The sequence below is a fragment of the Triplophysa rosa genome, linkage group LG25, assembly GCF_024868665.1.
Source record: "Triplophysa rosa linkage group LG25, Trosa_1v2, whole genome shotgun sequence".
Taxonomy (NCBI): domain Eukaryota; kingdom Metazoa; phylum Chordata; class Actinopteri; order Cypriniformes; family Nemacheilidae; genus Triplophysa; species Triplophysa rosa.
Window position 1 is genome coordinate 15,412,435 of NC_079914.1, and position 24,219 is coordinate 15,436,653.

General features: G+C 37.8%; 2 protein-coding genes across 7 annotated transcripts; one reads left to right on the plus strand and one right to left on the minus strand.

The window, feature by feature from the left end:
• Positions 1–1,547: 1,547 nt before the first annotated feature.
• Positions 1,548–6,232, plus strand: LOC130548658 (uncharacterized). 4 transcript variants are annotated; one of them, XR_008962074.1, is made up of 4 exons: positions 1,548–1,868; positions 2,079–2,375; positions 2,675–4,526; positions 4,632–6,232. XR_008962074.1 is itself a non-coding variant. In XM_057325574.1 (3 exons), the coding sequence occupies exons 1-3, from the start codon at positions 1,823–1,825 to the stop codon at positions 3,058–3,060; spliced, it is 729 nt and encodes a 242-aa protein (XP_057181557.1). In that variant the 5' UTR covers positions 1,548–1,822; the 3' UTR covers positions 3,061–6,232. The 4 variants fall into 4 exon arrangements, 1 of the variants encoding a protein (XP_057181557.1); XR_008962073.1 differs by having other exon boundaries at positions 2,675–4,134; positions 4,418–6,232; XR_008962072.1 differs by having other exon boundaries at positions 2,675–4,134.
• Positions 6,233–6,340: 108 nt separating this feature from the next.
• On the minus strand, positions 6,341–20,036 carry LOC130548656 (uncharacterized). 3 transcript variants are annotated; one of them, XM_057325571.1, is made up of 7 exons: positions 19,526–20,035; positions 19,109–19,233; positions 18,517–18,816; positions 17,699–18,019; positions 13,796–14,107; positions 8,466–8,564; positions 6,341–8,101 (listed from the first exon to the last, which is right to left on the minus strand). In XM_057325571.1, the coding sequence occupies exons 2-6, from the start codon at positions 19,152–19,154 to the stop codon at positions 8,482–8,484; spliced, it is 1,062 nt and encodes a 353-aa protein (XP_057181554.1). In that variant the 5' UTR covers positions 19,155–19,233; positions 19,526–20,035; the 3' UTR covers positions 6,341–8,101; positions 8,466–8,481. The 3 variants fall into 3 exon arrangements, with proteins under 3 accessions (XP_057181554.1, XP_057181555.1, XP_057181551.1); XM_057325572.1 differs by lacking the exon at positions 6,341–8,101 and having other exon boundaries at positions 8,271–8,564; positions 13,796–14,098; positions 19,526–20,036; XM_057325568.1 differs by lacking the exon at positions 6,341–8,101 and having other exon boundaries at positions 8,271–8,564.
• Between the last annotated feature and the right edge of the window lie 4,183 nt (positions 20,037–24,219).

Here is a 24,219-nt window from a genome sequence, read left to right on the forward strand (position 1 = left end):
GACTACCATAGTAGGGGAAATTAAAAGGGTAGTAAAAGGTCCCCCAAGAACGGTTTGATTTTCTAAATTATTCTAAATAAAATAGGCAATGTTTGTTTTTCTACTATGGAAGTGAATGATGCATCTAATACTGTATTGAGTTCTCTTTCACGTCATCTTACTCTTAAACAGACATATCCACACAAAATTATTACAAAATTAAGCCAACATCAAGTGGATGTAAAGGTTTAATCTGTGAAAAACTGTTCTTCTGTTTTTCAGGTGTGTCTGGTGATGAAGTGAATGAGGAAAAAACTTTCATCACTACACTGTAAAAAGAATACTGTGAAATTTACATATTAAATACTGTAATTCTTTATTACAGTAATAATCACAGTTCTGTAATTGCAATTAGAGTATTAGAATGATGTATTCTTTATCACAGCAAATATTAGACTAGTGTAACATGCATTCCTGCATTAATCTTTTTGTGTACTGTGAAATAAAGACACCGCTTTTACCACAAAAATCACATTTATTGACTTACAACATTTCTCTTGTGACAATGCATAAAGGCCTAAATATAGATTGTAAATATGTAAACATCATTTATTTTGTAAAAAAAATATTTTGTAAAATTTGAATTAGAAATGTATAAAACACAATCCTTATAAAATGATATAATATACAATACATGTTTATAATAAAAAACGATATTGTAAGTTCATACAATATATCATTGAAAAAAACATTATTGGTAACTGATTCTGGTCCTGTATGTTTTTCCTGGACTGAAGTCTTTTTCCCTGCAATAAAAGACAAAACACATAGACTCATTATATTCAGTGATATTTAAATAGCAGAAGCTACGTCTGGCTTATTACACATACTACTGGTATATAATGCTGTGCATGCATACGTGTCTTTTTCATTCGCGTTGCGTACATTCACATTTATAATACGTCCGTCAAAGCAGCCAACGCCTCCGTTCCGGCCCCATACGTTAGCGGCCACCGAGAAAACGCCCGGTACGCCAGATGGCCAGTCCGCCCCTGGACTAGACGATGAACACGAAGGCAGGGTGAGTATACAAAGTGTCCAGTGATGAGGATGATGACGGGCAGATGTGATGATAACAAACACGGGACAGGTGCGAGAGCGTGATGGGAAACGGAGGCTGAATCCGAAATGGCATACTTCCTTACTATATAGTAGGCAAAAAGCAGTAGGCGTACGAATAGTATGTCTGAATTGTCTTTATTTACAAAACAGTAGGCGAGAAATACCCGCGTGGTGGACTATTTCTCGTGAGATTTAGACGTGCGTATACTAATGTTGCGTCCGAATACGCCTATTTACCTACTATGTAGTAGGAGAAAACAGTCCTTGAACAGAGTAGTATGTCCGAACCGTCAGTATTCATAAAAGAGTGCATGGGCAAGATATTCCCGGATGGTTTACTGGTTACGCCCAGATTTAGAAGTAGGGCCTACTCAGCGACGGATACTTGAGATTGGTCGAGCAGGGTCGAGAAACGCCTCCTTCAGATCTATAGAGAGAGACCAGTCAAACGTCTGCAGTAAAGCCCGACACATTGTGTAATTTTTAGATACTGTTTTCTGATTTTAGATTGTGTTTAGATGTATAAAACCCCCTTATTTATCACCAGAATAATCTTTAAAGTCAGTTTATCGGTACATTATATGTTTGAGAGGGTGGGCTTGTTTTAGTTTTTTTTGTCCGTTATTCTGTCGATCAGCGTTTATGGGGCGCGGTGGACGGAAAGCCTGACTAACTTTACTGAACTGACGTCTTTTTTAACTCATACACCACCACCAACAACATGAAGACAATCTCTTTCCTCTTTATCATCTTTTCATTTATCAACGGTAAGTTCATTTAGCAACATTATTATAGGTATAACACTTGACAAAAAGGTTGTGTATTTGTTAACATTAGCAAACGCATAAACTCACATTTAATGTGATATCTGATGTAGACTGAAGCAGAAACCATGAGATTTACTGGTCAAGACACAACAATCTCTATTGAATCTTTCTACTGTGTTGTATCAATAAGTTTAATCTTTTGTTGTGTAGGTGCTGTGACAGAGTCAGTGAAAGTGAATTTGGGATTTTCTGTCACTCTTCACACTAATACTGTAATACAGAGTAATGATGTGATCGAGTGGAGGTTTAGAAAGGAACCCCTGGCTAAAGTGGACAGAGGTTCAATCTCAGTGTTTAACGGCTCTGATGGGACATTTAGTGACGGACTGAAGATAAACAATCAGACTGGAGATCTCACCGTCACAGACATCTCAATTTATACCATTGGAGAGTATCATCTACAGATCACTGGAGAGAAAAGTACAACAAAGTCATTCAGTGTCAGTGGTGAGTACCTCAATGTTTACAAAAAGTAATCATATAATACAACACATGTGAGCAATTAGCACTGTTGTAAGAGAAACATCAAGATGGATGAGTGTGAAACGAAGAGTGTTTTTGACTTTTTCTGAATGTGCTTTGAGTGTTTGGATGAAGAAGTATTTCAGATCTGGTTGTGGTGTATTCAGTGTCAGTTCAGTGTGTTAAAGTCAGTTAAGTTTATGGACTCGTACATGAAATCTCCTAAAGTACTTAACGTGGTCTTTGAAAATGAGTTTCAGTAACTTTCGCTGTTTGTTCTGCAGGTCTCTTTGGATTTACAGCTGATGTGACGTCATTGTCAGTGATGGAGGGAGATTCTGTGAGTCTGGACGCTGGTGCGCCTGATAATAGAAACTATGATGTGATTCGCTGGAGGTTTGGAAACTCTCCTCTAGCTGAACTCGACAGAAAGACTAAAATCATCTCAACACATGATGATGTTCATGATGAGAGATTTACAGGCAGACTGGAGCTGGATAATGAGTCTGGAGATCTCACCATCGCAAACATCACGACTGATCTTTCTGGACTTTATGAAGTCATTGTCGACAGCAATAGCGGAACACACACCATACACCAGTCATACACAGTTACTGTCAGTGGTGAGTACATCAAGTCCTTCAGTATGATAAACATCAGATATACATGATCGCTCTGTGAATAACTCCTGTGAATAACCGCAGTTATACTGATATAAGGGTCATTGCCTCACTACGAGCACTTATCATGTGGCGCAACCAATAATATCAATAATTGTATTTACTTCAAATAAAATATATCTCATTTCTGTTGTTGAAATATAAATCTCTGATAAAGAACGCATAAGTGAAAAAATAACGTTTTTAGGAAAAACAAGTTTGTTACATTTGCTAGGTTAAGAAGACAAAATTATACGACACAAATATAAGATCTTTACTACCAAAACTCAAAAAAATGCAAATACTTTGTTTCTAAACACTTTAAATACTGATTCTTTTTTTAAGTGTTTTGAGACACTTTCTGTTTTACAGTATGTTCACACTTAATCTCGATTATATAAAAGATTATGTGGTTTTTCACAGTTACAGGTTAGTTATTTACAGTGTTACAACCCCTAGTTGTTTGTTTGTTTCCTTTCTTTGTGTGTGTGTTACAGAAATAGATGCTGTTCATTGGCTCGTTGGTAAACACGATAGTTGTTCTGAGGAGGCTTAAAAAGCTCAATTCATAGGCAAATCATAGCCAGCTTGCTCACTTTTTGTCCCGGGCCTGTCTTTTGTCATCCACATGGTGTCTGCTGTGTGTTCTTGTGTTTTTAATATGCCAGACTGTATGTGACTTCTAAAAAGATATACACATAGTCTTTTTGGGACAGTAGGGCTCCGATGCCACCCTTTCTTTTATTGTTTCCCCTTCGTATTTGTTAATGCAGGTAGGGAAGTGTTTTTGTATAACCACCATAATTGATTTTTTTCTCTTCTTTTACAAGTTGTGTAAGGTTGGATAACTTGTGGGTTTTGTTTGTTATTTTGGCGTTCCTGGAGTCAGAAAGTGGTGCCTATTCGATTTATTTTCAATGAATCTTTTTCATGATGAACTTTGGGTCTGAGATTGAATTACACTGATGTGTCTATATCATTACAGCTCGAGATCGATCTTCAGGAGTGTCTTAAGGAGGATCATGTGTTGGTGTTCTGCTGGTTTTTGTGTCGTCACAGATCATCTAAATCAAGATCACAAGGAGGTAAGAATCGACTGAAACAGCATGTGATGGTTTTGTTTGGGTTTTTATTCAGATATTAAAAACACAAATATGTGTGCATGCCCATAAACCCTTAAAGCACCTTTAGTTTAGTTTAACTTTGGTCTTTATCTTTGATCTTAACACATTATTTCACATGTTTTTGGGGGATTGGATGTGTTTCTTTTTTTCTTTAGCCAAGCTTAGATGTATTTTTTTTATTTTTTATATACAGTGTATATATATGTTTTTGTTCAAAGAGGTTTCTTGCCACTCTCACTCACAGCTCAGACATATAAAGAATTTGGGAGATTGTCGTCACATGTGAAACAGAAGTCGCTGCAAATGCAAATCTTGTAATGTGGCTGTAGGCGTCTTGTAACCGGCAAGAGCGGGTTTGTTACAACATCACAATGTCAAAAAGACGCTCCAAAACAACACAATTATAGTTTGGCGCTGGATCATCATTTGATTTTCTCTCTCATTTGTGTTTCTTTCAGATAATAACGGAGGAAAAGATTCAGTCGACAAGTGCCACCAGTGATGTTTCTCCAACTCCCGTTTCACTCCGTTTACTACAGTATTTTTACAGCGCTGATGTAAACCGCCTGATGAAAACGTTCAGGAATGAGTCACATGCACCATAAATGCGAATGTTTTTATTTTGTCCAGTACAACAATTTTGTTCACATTCGCTGGACGAAGACACATGCCGTTCGATTTGATCTGAGCTTTACATCACGTGCTAGGAGTGCATGTGGTGATACGTAACATCAATCTTTTCTGAAGTAATGCTAGATAAATATCTGTTGAAAATATACTTATGTAGTGCTATAAACACAACAGTCGTAACCAGTCAGACCCTTTTCTAGTTAAACTATGACGTGTATAAAGTAAATATAGATTAAACCTTACTAATTTAACCAGTCAGGAGCAGTGAAAAACAGATGTTTATTATGCTGCTGGCCCTTTAAAACGGCAGTCCGTAGGATTGGCCTCTTTGTCGCCATCTCAGTTTGTAATTGCTACTACAGGTGATGTGAGGAGATATATCTTTACGTGAGTTGTGATTCGGCACTGCTCAACTGCGCGGATGAGTCTGATGTTTTGAGTCGTGACTGTACACCGGTGAGAATCTTCACTGTACATCAGTAGTGCATAATAAACACCAGGGGCATCGCACCCGTTTTTAACACCCACACTTTTCCCGGTGAGAGGGTTCAACACCCGCACTTTTTCCGCAGTTTTGCACAAACGCCTTACAGCAGTCGCTCCTCCGTTTCTCTGGCCGCTCTGTGACTGCGCTCGCTGCGGCTGCCTCCTCTCCCCTCCCTCTCAAACATGACACCGGCTTTGAGTGTGACCGGCTGATGATTGGCTGTTCTGCCTTAAGTCCCGCCTCTCTTGGTGTGTTAGATTTATCGGTCAGCTCGTGCTGAGGAGGCGGGAACTTATGGTTATGGTTATTTACATCTCCCTGCATACCTGTTGAAGAACTATGACAGAAAAGTGTTTATTATTTTAATGTTTAAAAACAGTACATTGTTACATTATTTATACCACCAAAGAAAACGCTTTGTGTGGGCGTTTTTTTTTATATATCTCCCCTTTTCACGGCGCAAGTAAGCAAGATTTAGCAGTCACAATCCTGTCAGACCCATGTCACTATCAAGCTTACCACCGAGTGTGTTTTTATACTTAAATGTCTGACCTCTGTGCTTGCCAACAAGGGTTTCTCCACAAAGTACAAAGTTATGTTTTGCTCGGGGATCAAATACTTATTTCACTGACTGAAATGCAAATCAATTTATAACTGTTTAAAGATTTAATTTCCGCATAAATAAATACAAGCCCACAAAATCAAGAATTGTTGAAGTGTTAAGCTCACTTTACATTACTGGCTATAGGGTAGGACGAAGGGATGCCTTCTGGCTATTCATGGGAGGAGGGGATTCTTTCTAAGCTAAACATTCTTTGTCCGAACTGCTATACCTTATTTGGTCATTCTGTGAGTCCCTGGACATATGAAACCTGCCAGATGTCTTTTGGCACCGTATATAAAGACTTGTAGTTTCTAAAATAAATGAGTTCAAAAGCTTGATGCCTCTCTGTGTCTTGTTTTTGTGCTCCCAGATCTGCAGAAGAATTCTCTCACAACATCCAACCTATTTATGATTTGATTTTACTGGTGATCCAAAACACAGACAGAAACTTAGTGTTTGTAAGGAACCAGAAATTTAACAATAACCTTTATATAACATTTTCTCTATCAGGTAAAATAAACCCACCATAAACATTATAGACCCTTCATCTCTTTGTAAGCAGGCAAACTTACAAAATCAGCAGGGGATCAAATAATTATTTCCCACACAGACATCCAGTCTCACATATTTGACGAAATCGATTCTCAAGAAAATACTATAAACATAAATAAAATGTTAATAATCAAGGAACCTATAAAGGTATAAGGCTCAGCTTACGTATATACGTTTTTACTGGGGAAATTTCACGTTTATAAAATAAAATGTTCTTACTCAAAATCCCTTTTTATTCTAATTTTCGAATGAACAAGTTTCATTATTTGTTTATTATTTATCCTTGCTATATTATCCTTATAGCACGTTTGTTATATTTATTTTGTTGTTTTAGGCTACTTTGAATACACTTTTATTGTATTGTGTCTGTTTATGACTGTAATAAAAATCTGTTCTAAACAAATTGTTTAAAACTAACTTTTAGTTTAATATTTTGAACAATTTGCTACAGTATAGCTACAGTTACATGTTTAAAAGGAGCATTTATTAAAAAACATATGTGATTATAATTAAGCCATATATCATATTTCTACTCTTTTAGGTTTTTTTTTTACAAGAACATCATGCAAGGACAGCGTTAACTCTCCATCACAATGCGCTATTGACGGAGCCATGAAGTATCTTGTATCAACACATAAATATCTCCTCACCCCTTTCCCTTTTTCTCTATTTCTCAATGCAGACAAACCAAAGCGTAACTTCCAGGAAAACGAGGTTAAACGTTTGGAGGCTTATGAGGCCAAATGTCTTTGTTTTTTGCTGATGTTTAAGTGCATTAGCAAGTAAAAGTTATGAAGAACAGGCTTGTTCTCTGGTGTCAATGATGAGAACCCTGTTGTAATGCGTGCGTATGCATGCGCGCACTGGTGGATCCTGCAATATAGGGCAGAAAACCAACTTTTAGATGCAAATGTCTCTTCTTTATACAGTAGCTTAAATCATTTCAAGCCGTTCCGGCGTTATAAGAAAATCATTTCGAGAGCGCATAACGCGCACCCATGCGCGCGCTAATGTCTCCACTCGCAGGAGGATTTCTTTCGATAAAACTAAACAAGCACACTTAAATTCACAGTGTTTTCTTTTCTATTGGCTCTGTTCTCACTCAGATATTGCGTCAGGAGAAACTCTTTAAAAGTGATGCTGCCAAGAGCCCTGCAAAACATTAAGCATGCAAGTGGTTTGGCCCACATGTGACAACACTGTGCTGAATTATTCTTATCTTGGTTATATGGGGGGGGTGACAAGACCAAAGCTTACAATTCCAAGCCCAGCTATATGATGCAGACAGTAAGATACAAATGAAGACTCTTCACTAGTCTTAAATACACACAGTTTAATGGTATAGGCACAAATGTCAGGTTTTATTTCGTCACAAAGGGCTGTATGAGGTGAAGCCCAAAATAATGAAAGGTTTAGCTATGAGAGAGGTTATGAGAGGTTATAAACTAAATGTTCAAAAATGAGTACAAAAGTGAATACATAGAGTCAATCTGATCGTTTAACCAAACCTGCAATCTGTTGTTTCTCTTAAAGGACGACTGACTCTGAATCTGTGATTGTGAAATAATCCCAGTTGACATGCCCGAGCAGTAGTTTACACAATAACACAGATGCTCAGATCCATCACCACCAAATGAGTTTCAGTACACAACACCTGAAGAAGAAGAAGGAGGAATGTGAAAAACTGTGTAATACACACAGTACAATCAGATACACAAACATGTCACTACCTGAAGAAGAAGGAATGTGAAATACTGACATGATTGTGTAATACACACAGTACAATCACAGCTAGATACACAAACATGTCACCACAAACCAAACTAAACAACAGTAGTTTATTAACAAACAAACAAAAAGCAAAATGCACCGTAGCATTCTTAAACTATTAGCATGTGACGGCAAGCATATTGTCTAATGTCAGTTATTTTCACAAAGTTTACAGGAGTTTATGTTTGCTAGCGTTTATGTCGACAGACTGTTTTCCTCTGTTATTATCCGCTCTACATGATTCTTAAACTCTTGTGTTCTTGATTTAGATGATCTGTGACCACACAAACACCAGCAGAACACCAACACATGATCCTCCTGAAGACACATGTGAAGATCGATCTTGAGCTGTAATGAGAGAGAGACACACATCAGATTTGATCTCATGTAGAACACAGGTCAGCACTGACAGGTGTCAATTAAAATGACACGTGTACAGATCCGTGTACGGTTGTTCTTTGACTAAAGCTAGAAATGACATAATGCACACTTCTGGTGTGCAGAAAAGTGAACGCTGAAGTGTTGTCTAAATGTTGCTAAATGAGCTCACAGTTGATGAATAGAGATGATGAAGAGATTGTCTTCATGTCATGTTTGAGTGCATTAAGATGATCAGAAGTCATTCAAGTGTTCGGTGTTTGATCTCAGACTTTAGTAACAGCCGAGCGCGCTAAGTATTTAGTTACAAATTACAAATACTTACTCATAAAATGTATTTAAATAAAATACAAAATACTGCTGTGAAAAATGTATTTAATTAAAATACAAGTAATTTGTAATTTGAAAATACAAAAATACAATATTTTTTTAAAGCAATCATATTAACAGTGGAGTTAGACACACCGAAGAAAGAAAGAAAAGTTTTCTAAGCAGCAGTCCATCAAACACTCCGATTTTAGCAACACACTTACATAAATATGTAGGCCTTCACGTCATTTTAATATTATTATCATTATTGATTTATCTCATTCTTCCGCGACCAAAGTCCGTTAACGGAAGTCGTGCCACTCGGCGGCCATGTTTGCAACGCCTCTGGGCAGTTAATAGCAAGTCCACTGTCCTATCTACTTTAATGGGGAAGGCAGATATTTTTTAAATCGCTGGCAAAAATCACAATTAAACAGCATACGTCCTATCAATAATTAAACCTGACATGAACTGTACCATAACTTGGGCTTGCTAAGCTTAAATTGCGTTAAAAATCACCTTTTTCAAGATCACTTCATCTACTGTGCATGCACAGCCTGGCAAGCGCCTCACGAGAGCCCCGCCCCAGAGAATCGTCAGTCAATACTGATTGACGATTGGCTCGTATCACTGGAGGGCGGAGTTCTTTTGCTAGAGCGGCCATATTGAGCGTTTCATTCCTCCCCATTAATTGTAAAATTTCTGTCATCATTTACTCACCCTCAGATTGATCCAAACCTGTATAAATTTCTAGAGATTCTAAAGATTTCTAAAGATATTTGGAAGAATGTCAGATCTCATTCCCATTGACTACCATTGTATTTATTTTCCCTACTATGGCAGTAAAGGGAAATGAGATGTGAAGTATCCTTTAATGGAATGAAAGATCACCAAAGTCTAGAACAGGGTTATTTACTGTTTAATAAAATTAAGTTTAATACATTTTTTATATTTGTGTTCTGCTTGCATTTGCTGTGCCACAAGCTGTTTAGCTCAAATTATTATTGATAGCTCACATTTTATTACATATTTCAGAATCAAAATTTGCCCCACCACTTTCGGAACAGTGGTGCCACCACTGCCTGGTGAAGTTATTGTAGGCAAGAATAAAATGACATATTTTAAAAAGTATTTAAGTATTTTAAAATACAAATTACTCTCAAAGTATTTAATTACAAATTACATTTGACTTTTTTGTTAAGGAAAATACAAATGACAAAATAATCAAAAGTAATTAAATAAGTATTTCAAATACATTTAATTAAAATACTGCCCATCTCTGAGAACAACAACAACAACAACAACAACAACAACAACAACAACAACAACAACAACAAAAAACACGAAACCTACACGTACACAGATCCTGAAATAACGAAGATTCAGTGATAAGATTCCTCTGAAGATGAATGAGTCACTTTTGTGCCTATAACTGACTGCTAAAATAATGTAATGCAAGCCTTCCCCTACAACAAAACAGTGTCATTCAACATTTGGCCTATACAATAAAAATACGAATGAAAGAAAACTGTTGGATTATTATAGGATACATTGCAAAATTATTTAAAGAAATAAAAACGTCCAATGCAAGCAATTCTGACTGATGCTGACTGACAACCATTTGTTCACGTCTCTCCTCCAAACTCCGCCCACAAAAGATCTTTGTTCTCGTGGACTCGTGGCCGGGATGCACAGAACATACTTTGACATGTTGTTTAGTAGGTTGTTCGGAGGTTACAGAAACCACCACAGCTACAGTAAATATGAATGAATTCTGGAGTTTTCTGCATCAGGACCCAAGCTATGACATGTCAAACTGACATAATACTTTCATTGCACTAAGACTCACCTCTGACAGTCACCATGAAACTTTTTTTAAAGGATTACCCCGATTGTCGGTTTCTGATCTTTAGTTGATAAAGTCCAGAGATTTCAGTTGTCATGTTTGTGATGGTGAGGGATCCGGTCTGATCATCCACCTGCAGTCTGCCATAGAATCTCTCAATATAAGTATCATAGGACCCTCCAGACACTCCCGATATTAAGTCTTTATTTCCAAATGTCCAGTCTATAAAATCATATCTCTGTATTTGATCTTCAGTGTGTAGAGTGACAGAATCTCACTCCGGCACTGACACTGGCTTCACTTCACCTGTATAACCAAAAACATGAGAAACACTGAGATTAAAGAGGAACTGTTGTGCAAAATCCACTTTGATGTGAAACAAATGTGTGTGAACAACCACCCTATACGGCAAAAATATCTTTTTTTATAATCCCCATAAACCAAAAACAGTGTTTGTTACGAAGAAGAATATAAAGGAAACCACAGTGTGAGTCAACTGTCTGCATTCCCACATTCTTCAAAACTTCAACTTTTGTGTTCAACGGGACAAAGACGTTTACGCAGGCCTGGAACAACTTAAAGGGGGAGTAAATAATGAATTTTCATTTGTGCGTGAACTGTCCCTTTACATATGGTACTGTTGCACTTTTTCCATTTCAATTTACAGAAACTGACAATAATACAATAACATTTAATTAAACGATAGACAGAAACATCCAAGATAGCATTTGTTTCAGTTATACATCAATGTACATTGCATAGAGCAAAGCTTATGTGTTTGAATGTAATATATTGTCAATGTTTTATTTATTCATCCATTATTATTATCCTCATTATTATTTTTAATTGTAATATACGTGAAGCAGCTTTGCGACAAATGAAAATTGAAATGAAAAACTACAACATGAAATATATGTGTCCAGATCAGCGGAGTATAACGGTATGTTATTCTATGTTGAGTTATTAGGATTTCACATTTTAAATGCACAAATAAAGGGATTTTGATGGTGTGATTTGATGTTTTTCAGCTGTAAAAAAACATATTTCTTTCAACATTTCACGAGTTCACCTGTGCAGATAATAAAAATAGCAGGGGTAGTAAAGATATGCGTATTTGGCGTGCTGTCCGGGGAGCGGGCTCCGAGCTCGCCGGTTCCTTCCGAACCCGCTACCCAGATAGCACAATCCATCTGGTTTACGTCTATTTGACGTCTGCATTTACATCTGCAAGACATCTTAAATACATAGTTTGCTCATCTGCAATACGTCTCGGAGACGTCTGAACGTCTGTAATACATCTGCTAAAGATCTGGAGATCTGCTGCTTAAAAACATCTGCTAAANCACCGAAGAAAGAAAGAAAAGTTTTCTAAGCAGCAGTCCATCAAACACTCCGATTTTAGCAACACACTTACATAAATATGTAGGCCTTCACGTCATTTTAATATTATTATCATTATTGATTTATCTCATTCTTCCGCGACCAAAGTCCGTTAACGGAAGTCGTGCCACTCGGCGGCCATGTTTGCAACGCCTCTGGGCAGTTAATAGCAAGTCCACTGTCCTATCTACTTTAATGGGGAAGGCAGATATTTTTTAAATCGCTGGCAAAAATCACAATTAAACAGCATACGTCCTATCAATAATTAAACCTGACATGAACTGTACCATAACTTGGGCTTGCTAAGCTTAAATTGCGTTAAAAATCACCTTTTTCAAGATCACTTCATCTACTGTGCATGCACAGCCTGGCAAGCGCCTCACGAGAGCCCCGCCCCAGAGAATCGTCAGTCAATACTGATTGACGATTGGCTCGTATCACTGGAGGGCGGAGTTCTTTTGCTAGAGCGGCCATATTGAGCGTTTCATTCCTCCCCATTAATTGTAAAATTTCTGTCATCATTTACTCACCCTCAGATTGATCCAAACCTGTATAAATTTCTAGAGATTCTAAAGATTTCTAAAGATATTTGGAAGAATGTCAGATCTCATTCCCTTTGACTACCATTGTATTTATTTTCCCTACTATGGCAGTAAAGGGAAATGAGATGTGAAGTATCCTTTAATGGAATGAAAGATCACCAAAGTCTAGAACAGGGTTTTTTACTGTTTAATAAAATTAAGTTTAATACATTTTTTATATTTGTGTTCTGCTTGCATTTGCTGTGCCACAAGCTGTTTAGCTCAAATTATTATTGATAGCTCACATTTTATTACATATTTCAGAATCAAAATTTGCCCCACCACTTTCGGAACAGTGGTGCCACCACTGCCTGGTGAAGTTATTGTAGGCAAGAATAAAATGACATATTTTAAAAAGTATTTAAGTATTTTAAAATACAAATTACTCTCAAAGTATTTAATTACAAATTACATTTGACTTTTTTGTTAAGGAAAATACAAATGACAAAATAATCAAAAGTAATTAAATAAGTATTTCAAATACATTTAATTAAAATACTGCCCATCTCTGAGAACAACAACAACAACAACAACAACAACAACAACAACAACAACAACAACAACAAAAAACACGAAACCTACACGTACACAGATCCTGAAATAACGAAGATTCAGTGATAAGATTCCTCTGAAGACCAATGAGACGAGTCACTTTTGTGCCTATAACTGACTGCTAAAAGAATGTAATGCAAGCCTACCCCTACAACAAAACAGTGTCATTCAACATTTGGCCTATACAATAAAAATACGAATGAACGAAAACTGTTGGATTATTATAGGATACATTGCAAAATTATTTAAAGAAATAAAAACGTCCAATGCAAGCAATTCTGACTGATGCTGACTGACAACCATTTCAGTTCACGTCTCTCCTCCAAACTCCGCCCACAAAAGATCTTTGTTCTCGTGGACTCGTGGCCGGGATGCACAGAACATACTTTGACATGTTGTTTAGTAGGTTGTTCGGAGGTTACAGAAACCACCACAGCTACAGTAAATATGAATGAATTCTGGAGTTTTCTGCATCAGGACCCAAGCTATGACATGTCAAACTGACATAATACTTTCATTGCACTAAGACTCACCTCTGACAGTCACCATGAATCTTTTTTTAAAGGATTTCCCCGATTGTCGGTTTCTGATCTTTAGTTGATAAAGTCCAGAGATTTCAGTTGTCATGTTTGTGATGGTGAGGGATCCGGTCTGATCATCCACCTGCAGTCTGCCATAGAATCTCTCAATATAAGTATCATAGGACCCTCCAGACACTCCCGATATTAAGTCTTTCTTTCCAAATGTCCAGTCTAATAAATCATGCATCTGTATTTGATCTTCAGTGTGTAGAGTGACAGAATCTCCCTCCGGCACTGACACTGGCTTCACTTCACCTGTATAACCTAAAACATGAGAAACACTGAGATTAAAGAGGAACTGTTGTGCAAAATCCACTTTGATGTGAAACAAATGTGTGTGAACAACCACCCTATACGGCAAAAATATCTTTTTTTATAATCCCCATAAACCAAAAACAGTGTTTGTTACGAAGAAGAATTTAAAGGAAACCACAGTGTGAGTCAACTGTCTGCATTCCCACATTCTTCAAAACTTCAACTTTTGTGTTCAACGGGACAAAGACGTTTACGCAGGCCTGGAACAACTTAAAGGGGGAGTAAATAATGAATTTTCATTTGTGCGTGAACTGTCCCTTTACATATGGTACTGTTGCACTTTTTCCATTTCAATTTACAGAAACTGACAATAATACAATAACATTTAATTAAACGATAGACAGAAACATCCAAGATAGCATTTTTTTCAGTTATACATCAATGTACATTGCATAGAGCAAAGCTTATGTGTTTGAATGTAATATATTGTCAATGTTTTATTTATTCATCCATTATTATTATCCTCATTATTATTTTTAATTGTAATATACGTGAAGCAGCTTTGCGACTAATGAAAATTGAAATGAAAAACTACAACATGAAATATATGTGTCCAGATCAGCGTAGTATAACGTTATGTTATTCTATGTTGAGTTATTAGGATTTCACATTTTAAATGCACAAATAAAGGGATTTTGATGGTGTGATTTGATGTTTTTCAGCTGTAAAAAAACATATTTCTTTCAACATTTCACGAGTTCACCTGTGCAGATAATAAAAATAGCAGGGGTAGTAAAGATATGCGTATTTGGCGTGCTGTCCGGGGAGTAACAATTAATCATGCATAGGTAAGTTTTCTGAAACTAATGACTAACTATAATACATATAAGCTATCCAAACATACTGAATCACTGAACAGTGAACTCAACCTGATACTAAGAATCCAAGACAGTCGAGCACATCTCAACAGGAACGGAGCATTATGGCACAGTGGAGAGGTGGACAGTCAACTGAAGTAATACTTTACCGTGAGTACTGTACTTAAGTACACTTTTTGAGTATCTGTACTTTACTTGAGTATTATTTTTTCTGAGTACTTGTACTTATAACTTCACTACATTTGAAAGACAAATATCATACTTTTTACTCCACTACATTTATAAAAAGGTCCAAAAGTAGAAAATGGTTTCTATGCAGCGGGTTTTCCGGTGTGCGTCATTTATCTTGCTTGCGATCTTCCAGGACCTTTTATGTTGCCAAGTATTTCAGTTTTTCTAAGCTCGCGGTTTTCCGGCAAGCTTTGAATGGCCATTTAGCAAAAAAAATACGCAAATCTGGCAACTCTGGGATCTTCCCCGCTAAACTAATGTAAACGTAGGCGCTGCTACACCGTTGATAGCGCTCTAAAAAGGCAAATAGAACAATAAAAGAGAAAAGGCACATGTTAAAGTGTGGTGTAATCATCTGTGGGTTACGATCAGTCAAAGATCATAGAAACATTGTCATGAAAATGATCGGCATAACGGCTAAAGGTAAATAAGCATCACATACACCTTGAGCTACGCGTGGTGTTAACTTCTGCTCTGCTGTATCATTTAAAGCGATTTGGAAAATGAATGATGTTTTTACTGAAGTAACTATAGTTGAAGTATTCCTGTTGAAATAAAAACAATAGAACCCTGCCCAAAATACAACATAAAATGTAATGGATTTAATGGTTATAATGGGAATTGTACTATGGATACTTGTTGTCTACTTGTATGTGATGGATTCTATTGGTGGGATGGTACCCAAACACACTACAAAGAGGAATTTAATTTAAAAATCTCATTCTACTTCAAAAATTCATTGTTTTTTTCGCAGGGATGGTATTTGCAGTAAAACCACAGTATCCACAAATTTACCATTTTCTATATATAGGAACCATACTCCAATTAATAATCTTTAGTAAAACCACAGCAACTAAAATACCATAGTTTAATTATACTAGCTATAGTTTATGTTTGTAGTTAAATTATGGTAATACAAATGGTAATAAATCCAACAAACACATGGCTTCTACACTTTACTATTTACAAGAACCTTACTACTTACTGGTAAATTGCTGCTAAAACTGGTAAAGGGAATATACAAAATAAAAGAACACTGCTCATAAATACATATAGGCCTAGGGGGCTAATGAGGATAATAGGCTAAATGATCATACAGGATTATATCTAAACTAAACATATGTGTGCTAAACATATAAAGCTCTTAAAGGAGTTGCTCACTGCAAAATTTGCCCCCATTGACTTTCCATAGTAGGAATAAAAACTACTATGGAAAGTCAATGGGGGCAAATTTTGAAGTGAACTACTCCTTTAATACAACTGATACTGTGAGCTACTCTGTGTATTCAGTAGGGTGCTTCAGAGGCACAAGGTATACGACAATAAAACAATGCACAGCTGACATGAAGTAAATGTACTTTTAATACTTGAGTACTTTTAAAAGCACGTACTTCTGTACTTTTACTCAAGTAAGAATCTGTCTTTACTACTTTTACTTGTAGTGGAGTAATATTTGACCAGTAGTATCTGTACTTTCACTCAAGTAAGGAAGTTGTGTACTTCGTCCACCACTGGGCACAGGTAAACACTGGACGAGCACAAGACGAACTGCATACAATGACCGAGCAACAAGACAATGAACATGAGGGTATTATAAAGGAGAGACAAACGAGGGATAACGAGCGAGGGCAGGTGTGGAACATAAGACACAAGAGGGAGACAATACAGGAAACGAGAGGGGCGGGGCTACAGACACGAGAAAATACATGAGAAGTAAAAAACAAACATCTCATGGCTTCTCACATAAAACAAGGGATCCTGCCGTGATTCTGCTGCAAGATCATAAAGGCATGACAAGATGGGCAGAATCACGACAATTAAGGCCTATAAACTAGAAATACGAATGAACGAAACTTGTTGGATTATTACAGGCTACATTGCAAAATTATTTAAAGAAAAAAAAACTGACTGACAATCATATCAGTTCACGTCTCTCCTCCAAACTCCGCCCACAAAAGCTGACTGTTCTCTCAGAAGGTGCACTCGTGGCCGGGATGCACAGAACATACTTTGACATGTTGTTTAGTGTGTGCACGCGACCACTGTATGATGTCAAAGGATGTCGCGAGCGGCGGGGCTACTGTCAGACAGCCCGCTTCCGTCTGATGTAAAGTTACCCACCGGTGTCTTTCTGACACTTTAAAATGCTCTACACACACACACACACACACACACACACACAACATTTTTGCAGCATTAAGAAACTGTGCACGCGCGTTTCTCTCTCTCTGCGCTGGTTGCTGCTTGATCGTATCACAATTCATGCCTTTTTTCTTTTCATGCAATTCTTGCTATTTTTGGCCGAACATTCGGTGCATCCCTAATAAAGTTCATTTTATTAGACATGGAACAGCTCGTGACTAAACCACTGAATGTGTCCATTCAAAGAAAGAGCTCATGGTAAATGCAAAGATTCATTTCACATTGGAATCATTCACAGAGCGATCATGTATATGTGATGTTTATGATATTAAAGGATTGATGTACTCACCACTGACAGTAACTGTGTATGACTGGTGTATGGTGTGTGTTCCGCTATTGCTGTCGACAATGACTTCATAAAGTCCAGAGTCATTGGTTCTCAAGTTTGTGATGGTGAGAGATCCAAAGAAACTTAACTCGAGTCTGTCTCTGAATCTCTCATCATGTGTTGAGATGTTTTTAGTCTTTGTGTAAAAGTCAACTAGAGGAGAGTTCTGAAACCTCCAGCGGATCACATCATAATTATCAGTAGTTGAACCAGAGCTCAGATAGACATCATCTCCCTCCATCTCTGACAATGACGTCACATCACCTCCATAACCACCCCGACCTGCAGAAGAAACCGTGAAGGTTATTAAAATGAAATGTTCACTATACAGTGATATCTGAGTCGGCTACATGGGGAAGTTAACGTACCCGCTGCGACTGAGCTGATGAGACATCAGCTTTATAAAGTTGGGAAAGAAAGAAAACTGGAGAGAAATGTGAGGCAAGCAGATCTTGTAAAGCAGTTTAAAGTACTTCTGTAGCTATAAATCAAGGCCTCACTGCTGACACATTCAAGAGAGGATGAAGCTATTCAATGACGGAAATGCATTTTTTATTTTCACTTCATAATTTTCTGGGCACTGGTTCACCAGCAAAAGTAAAGGATATAAAACACATTTGTAAACTGTCACTTGAAGACAAACTGATGACTGTACTGATGTGATCCAACACTTTCTAACAATAACATTAACATCACGTTTATAAATGTCTCTTCTTTCACACTAATTCTTATTTAGAGACCTGAAATGAATAATCTAAAGTAAACATTGAAGTACTCACCACTAAGCACGAATGTCTTTCTTGTTTTCTCTCCAGTGATCTGTAGACGATACTCTCCAATGACTTCAAATGTGTCGTATATGATGGTGAGATCTCCAGTCTGACTGTTTATCTTCAGTTTGTCACTAAATGTCCAATCAGAGCCGTTAAACACTGAGATTGAACCTCTGTCCACTTTAGCCAGGGGTTCATTTTTAAATCCATATCTCCACTCGATCACATCATTACTCTGTATTACAGTATTAGTGTGAAGAGTGACAGAAAATCCCTTATTCACCGTCACTGACTCGGTCACAGCACCTACAGAACAAAAGTGAGAGATTAAACTCACTACCGTCAGTACAAAGACTAAAGACATTAAACATGAAGTCGAGACGTCTGCTGTATTCAAGTGTGTCGATCCAATCACGTGATCTTTCAGAAACAACATTAAGTCATTAACAGTGTTACGAATGATAAGAGAAAAACGACAAAAAATATGTTAAATACCGTCCGTATCTGAACTCGTATATATCATGAATATATATCACGCTCACTTACAGTCTGTGGAGAAATAAACGCTGAAGTGTTAAATGATGCTAAATGAACTCACCGTTGATGAATAAAGAGATGATGAAGAGTAAAGAGATGGTCTTCATGTTGGTGTAGATGTTTGTNTATTAGTGTGAAGAGTGACAGAAAATCCCTTATTCACCGTCACTGACTCGGTCACAGCACCTACAGAACAAAAGTGAGAGATTAAACTCACTACCGTCAGTACAAAGACTAAAGACATTAAACATGAAGTCGAGACGTCTGCTGTATTCAAGTGTGTCGATCCAATCACGTGATCTTTCAGAAACAACATTAAGTCATTAACAGTGTTACGAATGATAAGAGAAAAACGACAAAAAATATGTTAAATACCGTCCGTATCTGAACTCGTATATATCATGAATATATATCACGCTCACTTACAGTCTGTGGAGAAATAAACGCTGAAGTGTTAAATGATGCTAAATGAACTCACCGTTGATGAATAAAGAGATGATGAAGAGTAAAGAGATGGTCTTCATGTTGGTGTAGATGTTTGAGATGTTTGTTGATCAGTGAAGTTATTCAAGTGTTCAGTGTTTCATCTCTGTTAGTCAGTAACAGTCGTTGCCCACAAACACACCGACCGACAGAATAACTTCTTCATCTGATTTGTTAAAACCGAGTGGGTGTAGCTCAACAGCTTTCTCCTTGATCAACCCCGAGAATGAGGCGGAGAAACAGAGTGAGATCGTGTGGAAACAAGCACCACCATTAGAACTATTTGGGGGAGTTTTGGATCGTTGTAATAAATGTTCCTCAGGTGGAGGTTTCAGAGGACAGATGTCTTCATCTTCATGAGTTTGTGTCTGTAGAAAGATCTCTTATAAAGCTGAGAGATTTAACGCTCTGTGACACACAAACATCAGTCGTTTTGGGCTGTGCATCTGTGACTGTGCCATTAACCTGAAGCTCCGCTCAACTCCTGCAGCGCTCCCCTTTCTGTCCTCTGTGAACTGATCATCAATCCTGCTGTCCAACCACCCAAAGTTAAACCTCTCATAGCAATTTACAGGAATAATGTTAAAGTGCAGATTGCAACATCACCATCCCAAAGCACCATGTGTTGTTCCAAATATTGCATCTAATACAGAAAGAATGTTGGGCATAGGCCAATGACACCATGAGAGATTGGTTATGAAAATTTTGCAAGCTTAACAGGTTTTGATTGAAATAAAAATAATATATACACAATAAATATGATACACTGGTCTGGTTATTTTCCCTCCCACGCCGTGGCAAGGCCACATTTCCCTCCACCAGCGGTTTCCTTACAAGTTGGCGATGTAGGTGCAGAAGGATCTGAGGATGTTTTCGTGAATTCCACATTTTATGAGGTGCCCGAGGGAAAGAGGCGTTGACATTCATTCCTCAACATCTCATCAACAGTGTGAGACCATCGGTGGAGTGAACGAGTGAATGCCTGCGAGCTCATCGGTGTGTTTGGTGACGACACTGCAGCCTCTTCTATTCCTTCTCCTTCGGGCAATCGTCACAAACCCCCCAAAATGTAACGTTTAGCATGTGAATGCAAAATACTGGCTTCTGAGACATTTATATGACGTCACGACAGCAGCTCGCACACAACTTACAGGATTCAAAGCATGAGCGAAGAGCATTTCGAGTATTCCGCATTTCTCCATTTTACAACAGGCCAGATATTGTGGGGTTTTGAAAAAATTAGGACGATTTGGCATTTGTCGAAAATCATAAAGACATCTCAACAATTTCACAAACTGAGCTGAGATTTGTCAAGTCTTGTTATCAATGTTAAAAGTCAATGTTATAGAAGATCTGAACATGAACTCAAACATTTACCATCACAAAATGTAAGCAATTTTAGAAAAGCATCTGAGACTGAGAAGTTGAAACACAACAGAACTCCTGAGCTATAAAATCTGAGGAATAACAGTTTGCTTTGGGTGAAATAGGTAAAAAGATTATATTGAAAGATCTTTAAAAACTACTCACCACTGACAGTAAAGCTCTCTGTAATGTTTAAAGTGCAAATACAGACGGATCCAGTGCTTATTATTATGGCACTCTCTGAACATATGTATCCATATTACAACACAAACTGCTTTCATGCTGTTTAACTATTGCCAAAAAATGCTGGGGGGAAGGCTGCGCTCGGGACCTCGACGACCGGAAGGTGGCCGGGTCGCGGCGGGGCAGGATGTGATTTATTGCCTCAGCCTGCTACTTCACCGAGGAGAACTGCTGTGACACATTCTCCACGGTGTCACCGAACAGCCCAGACAGAAAGAGGACATTCTGGGTGTCAACCATCTGAGCAAGTCACAACTAAGCAAATAAAAAACAACAGTCGGGGAGCGTTGTGTGGAGTATTTTTTTGAATTTACATAACGTACATTTTAAAATATACTTAGCACAAAAAATAGACAGAGCATCAGAGCACACCTTACTATTGCGCAATGGCCATGAACCTACGGTGGCTCGAAGGTGTTTACCGGCCAACGCGAACTTTCCCGTAGAGTTCTGTTTGGTTTGCTGAGCCGAACTAGTGAAACGAATTGTCATTTGGACCAGATTTTGTTTCGAAATGATGTCACAAATGGTCGTTTTTCGATTTCAAATATAGTAGCCTGGCCCTTTAAGAAGAAACGTGGCAAGGTGAAGAATCTTTTAACCACAACAAGCTGATGGTAAAGTGTTCTCTTGTTGATCAAACAGCTAAGATTGCAGCCGACAGATGTTTCTACGGCTCGGGCTTGTTTCCACACACGGATGAGATTTAAAGTCAGTCCTCCTTAAAGAGAAATGGGAGAAGAAATCAAATATAAAGCTGAAAAGATCATAAAGATCATAAAGCAAATTACCATAAGAGTGTTGATTTGCTTTATCAGATACAGAACTGATCAATGTTCTCAGTAATGATTACGACGCTTTGCTTTTAATCAACTGTTAACGATTTTTACTATTTTTATGTCGATCTTATCTGAACATCTCAGTTAAATCCTACACTTTCTTATTAGATCATATTGAATTCCTTTAAACCGCAGATTTGATGTAATTCCAACAGCAACTGCAGTGATACTCAACTCAACTCAACTCAACTTTATTTAATATAGCGCTTTTACAATTTTCATTGTTACAAAGCAGCTGTACATGAGACACATTGACTACAAGCAAAACAATCAAAGTTGTACCTGCAAAAACAAGAAAAGGTTGAAAACACAGAAGACAGACACACCCACACACAAAACACTCCACACACACAACACGCACACGCACCAACACACACAGACACAGAGACAAACACACACACACAAAACCACAAACCAACAACACGCACACACACACACACACACACACAACAACCCACACACACACACACACACACACACACACACACACACACACACACACACACACACACACCACACACACACACACACACACACACGTACGTACACAGACAAGTACGCACACACACACACGCTCAGTGAGAGCACACATTTAGGATAAAGGAGAGAGAAGCACAGGTCAAATATAACAGACTAATAAATTCCTATATGCAATATTAATTAAGTAAAACTTTAAGATTCTAAAGCAGCCCCCCCGGTCAGGCAGATAGTGCAAAAACAGTATGCAAACGGTGGCGAGGAACCCAAAACTCTAATCGAGAAAAAAAACCTCAGGAGAACCCAGGCCCAACCAGGGGATTCCAGTTCCCCTCTGGCAAAAGCTGCTGCCTCTGCACAAGCTCCAGAGAACTTGCACAACAAGGCTAAATAAAATAAATAAACTTAATAATAAAATAAATTATAGTTTAAGATTATCATTAATAATCTAATAGCATTTGAAGTTTTGTGGTGAAGACATGTCAAGAGACCGCGTCCTTCTTTATCCAGCTCTATCATCTCAGCTCTTGTCAGGTCCCCACTTCCCATTCTCCGCTCTACCATCAGGTCAGGCCATGAACTGCATCCTGCTCGCTGTGGTAACCTTGGAACAATGAGACAAGACTGGCTGAGAGTAGAGTACTGTTCTGTACTCTTTGATGCAACAAGTACATCAGTTGTGTTTTTGGTTCCGGTTGATCTAACTAATGCAGCCTAAACCCTCAGAAGATTTATATTATGGAAGAGTAGTGTATGCAAGATTAAAAAGATGCGTCTTTAGTCTAGATTTAAACTGACAGAGTGTGTCTGCCTCCTCAAGTGTGCATCCAATACGCAACATTAAATAGTGAGTTTTTCATCTTATACAGTGCTTGTGTGTAGGTGTATTTATAGGCTTAATTCAAATAAAATATTGTTTAAAATAATGTAATGTGTGTGTCTGACGTTAGAGACCCGACTGTCAGGAGTGAGTTAATGGTTAAAGATGGTAATAATTATAGAGGCCTTACTGCCTAAAGGGAGTTGCCTGTAATGTGTCACAGTTGGCTTTCCTCCCCATTAAGGGGTTACATAAGAAATGTGATGAAAGAAAAGAGTAAAATAGTTTTTTTTTTAATGTCTTAACCCCTGTCCCAGCCATTAACAACAGTTTTCAGATGCAAATGATACGTTTTTTTTTTTTTAAGAGAAAAGCCATGTCTTTAAGAGGGGACAAGGCCAAAATAACCAAAGAATTACCAGCTAGGAGGATCAGACTACTGGCCTTTACCAAAAGAAAGCAAATAATAAAATTCTACTTTCCCAAGAGAAATCACAAAATAAAATTAAAGAATTTGAAGATAGCGTTATTTATTGCTTACTAAAAACATTTTAGCGAATATCGCAATACGTGCTCCGCATAACCCTCTCACACCTGAAAATAAAGAGACTTGGACTTGCTGTTCATCGACTTTACAGATCTGCTTTTAACACAGTTATCCTTCATAAGCTCTCGGATAAACTCGACCTGAACTCTACTCTCTGTGAATGGATTTCCTCACTGTCAGGCCCTAAATCTGTCAGAGTTGGAAATATAAAATCAAACAGAATTGTGATGAATGGTGATGTCCCACAGGGGTGTGTTCTGAGCCCTCTGCTTCACTGTTCCTGAAATGTGCAGAAGATACACAAGTTGTTGGATTTATTACTGGTGGTGATGATGAAAGAGCAAACAGGAGCGAGGTAGTGAGTCTTGTGAAATGGTGTGAGGAAATAAATCTCTCCC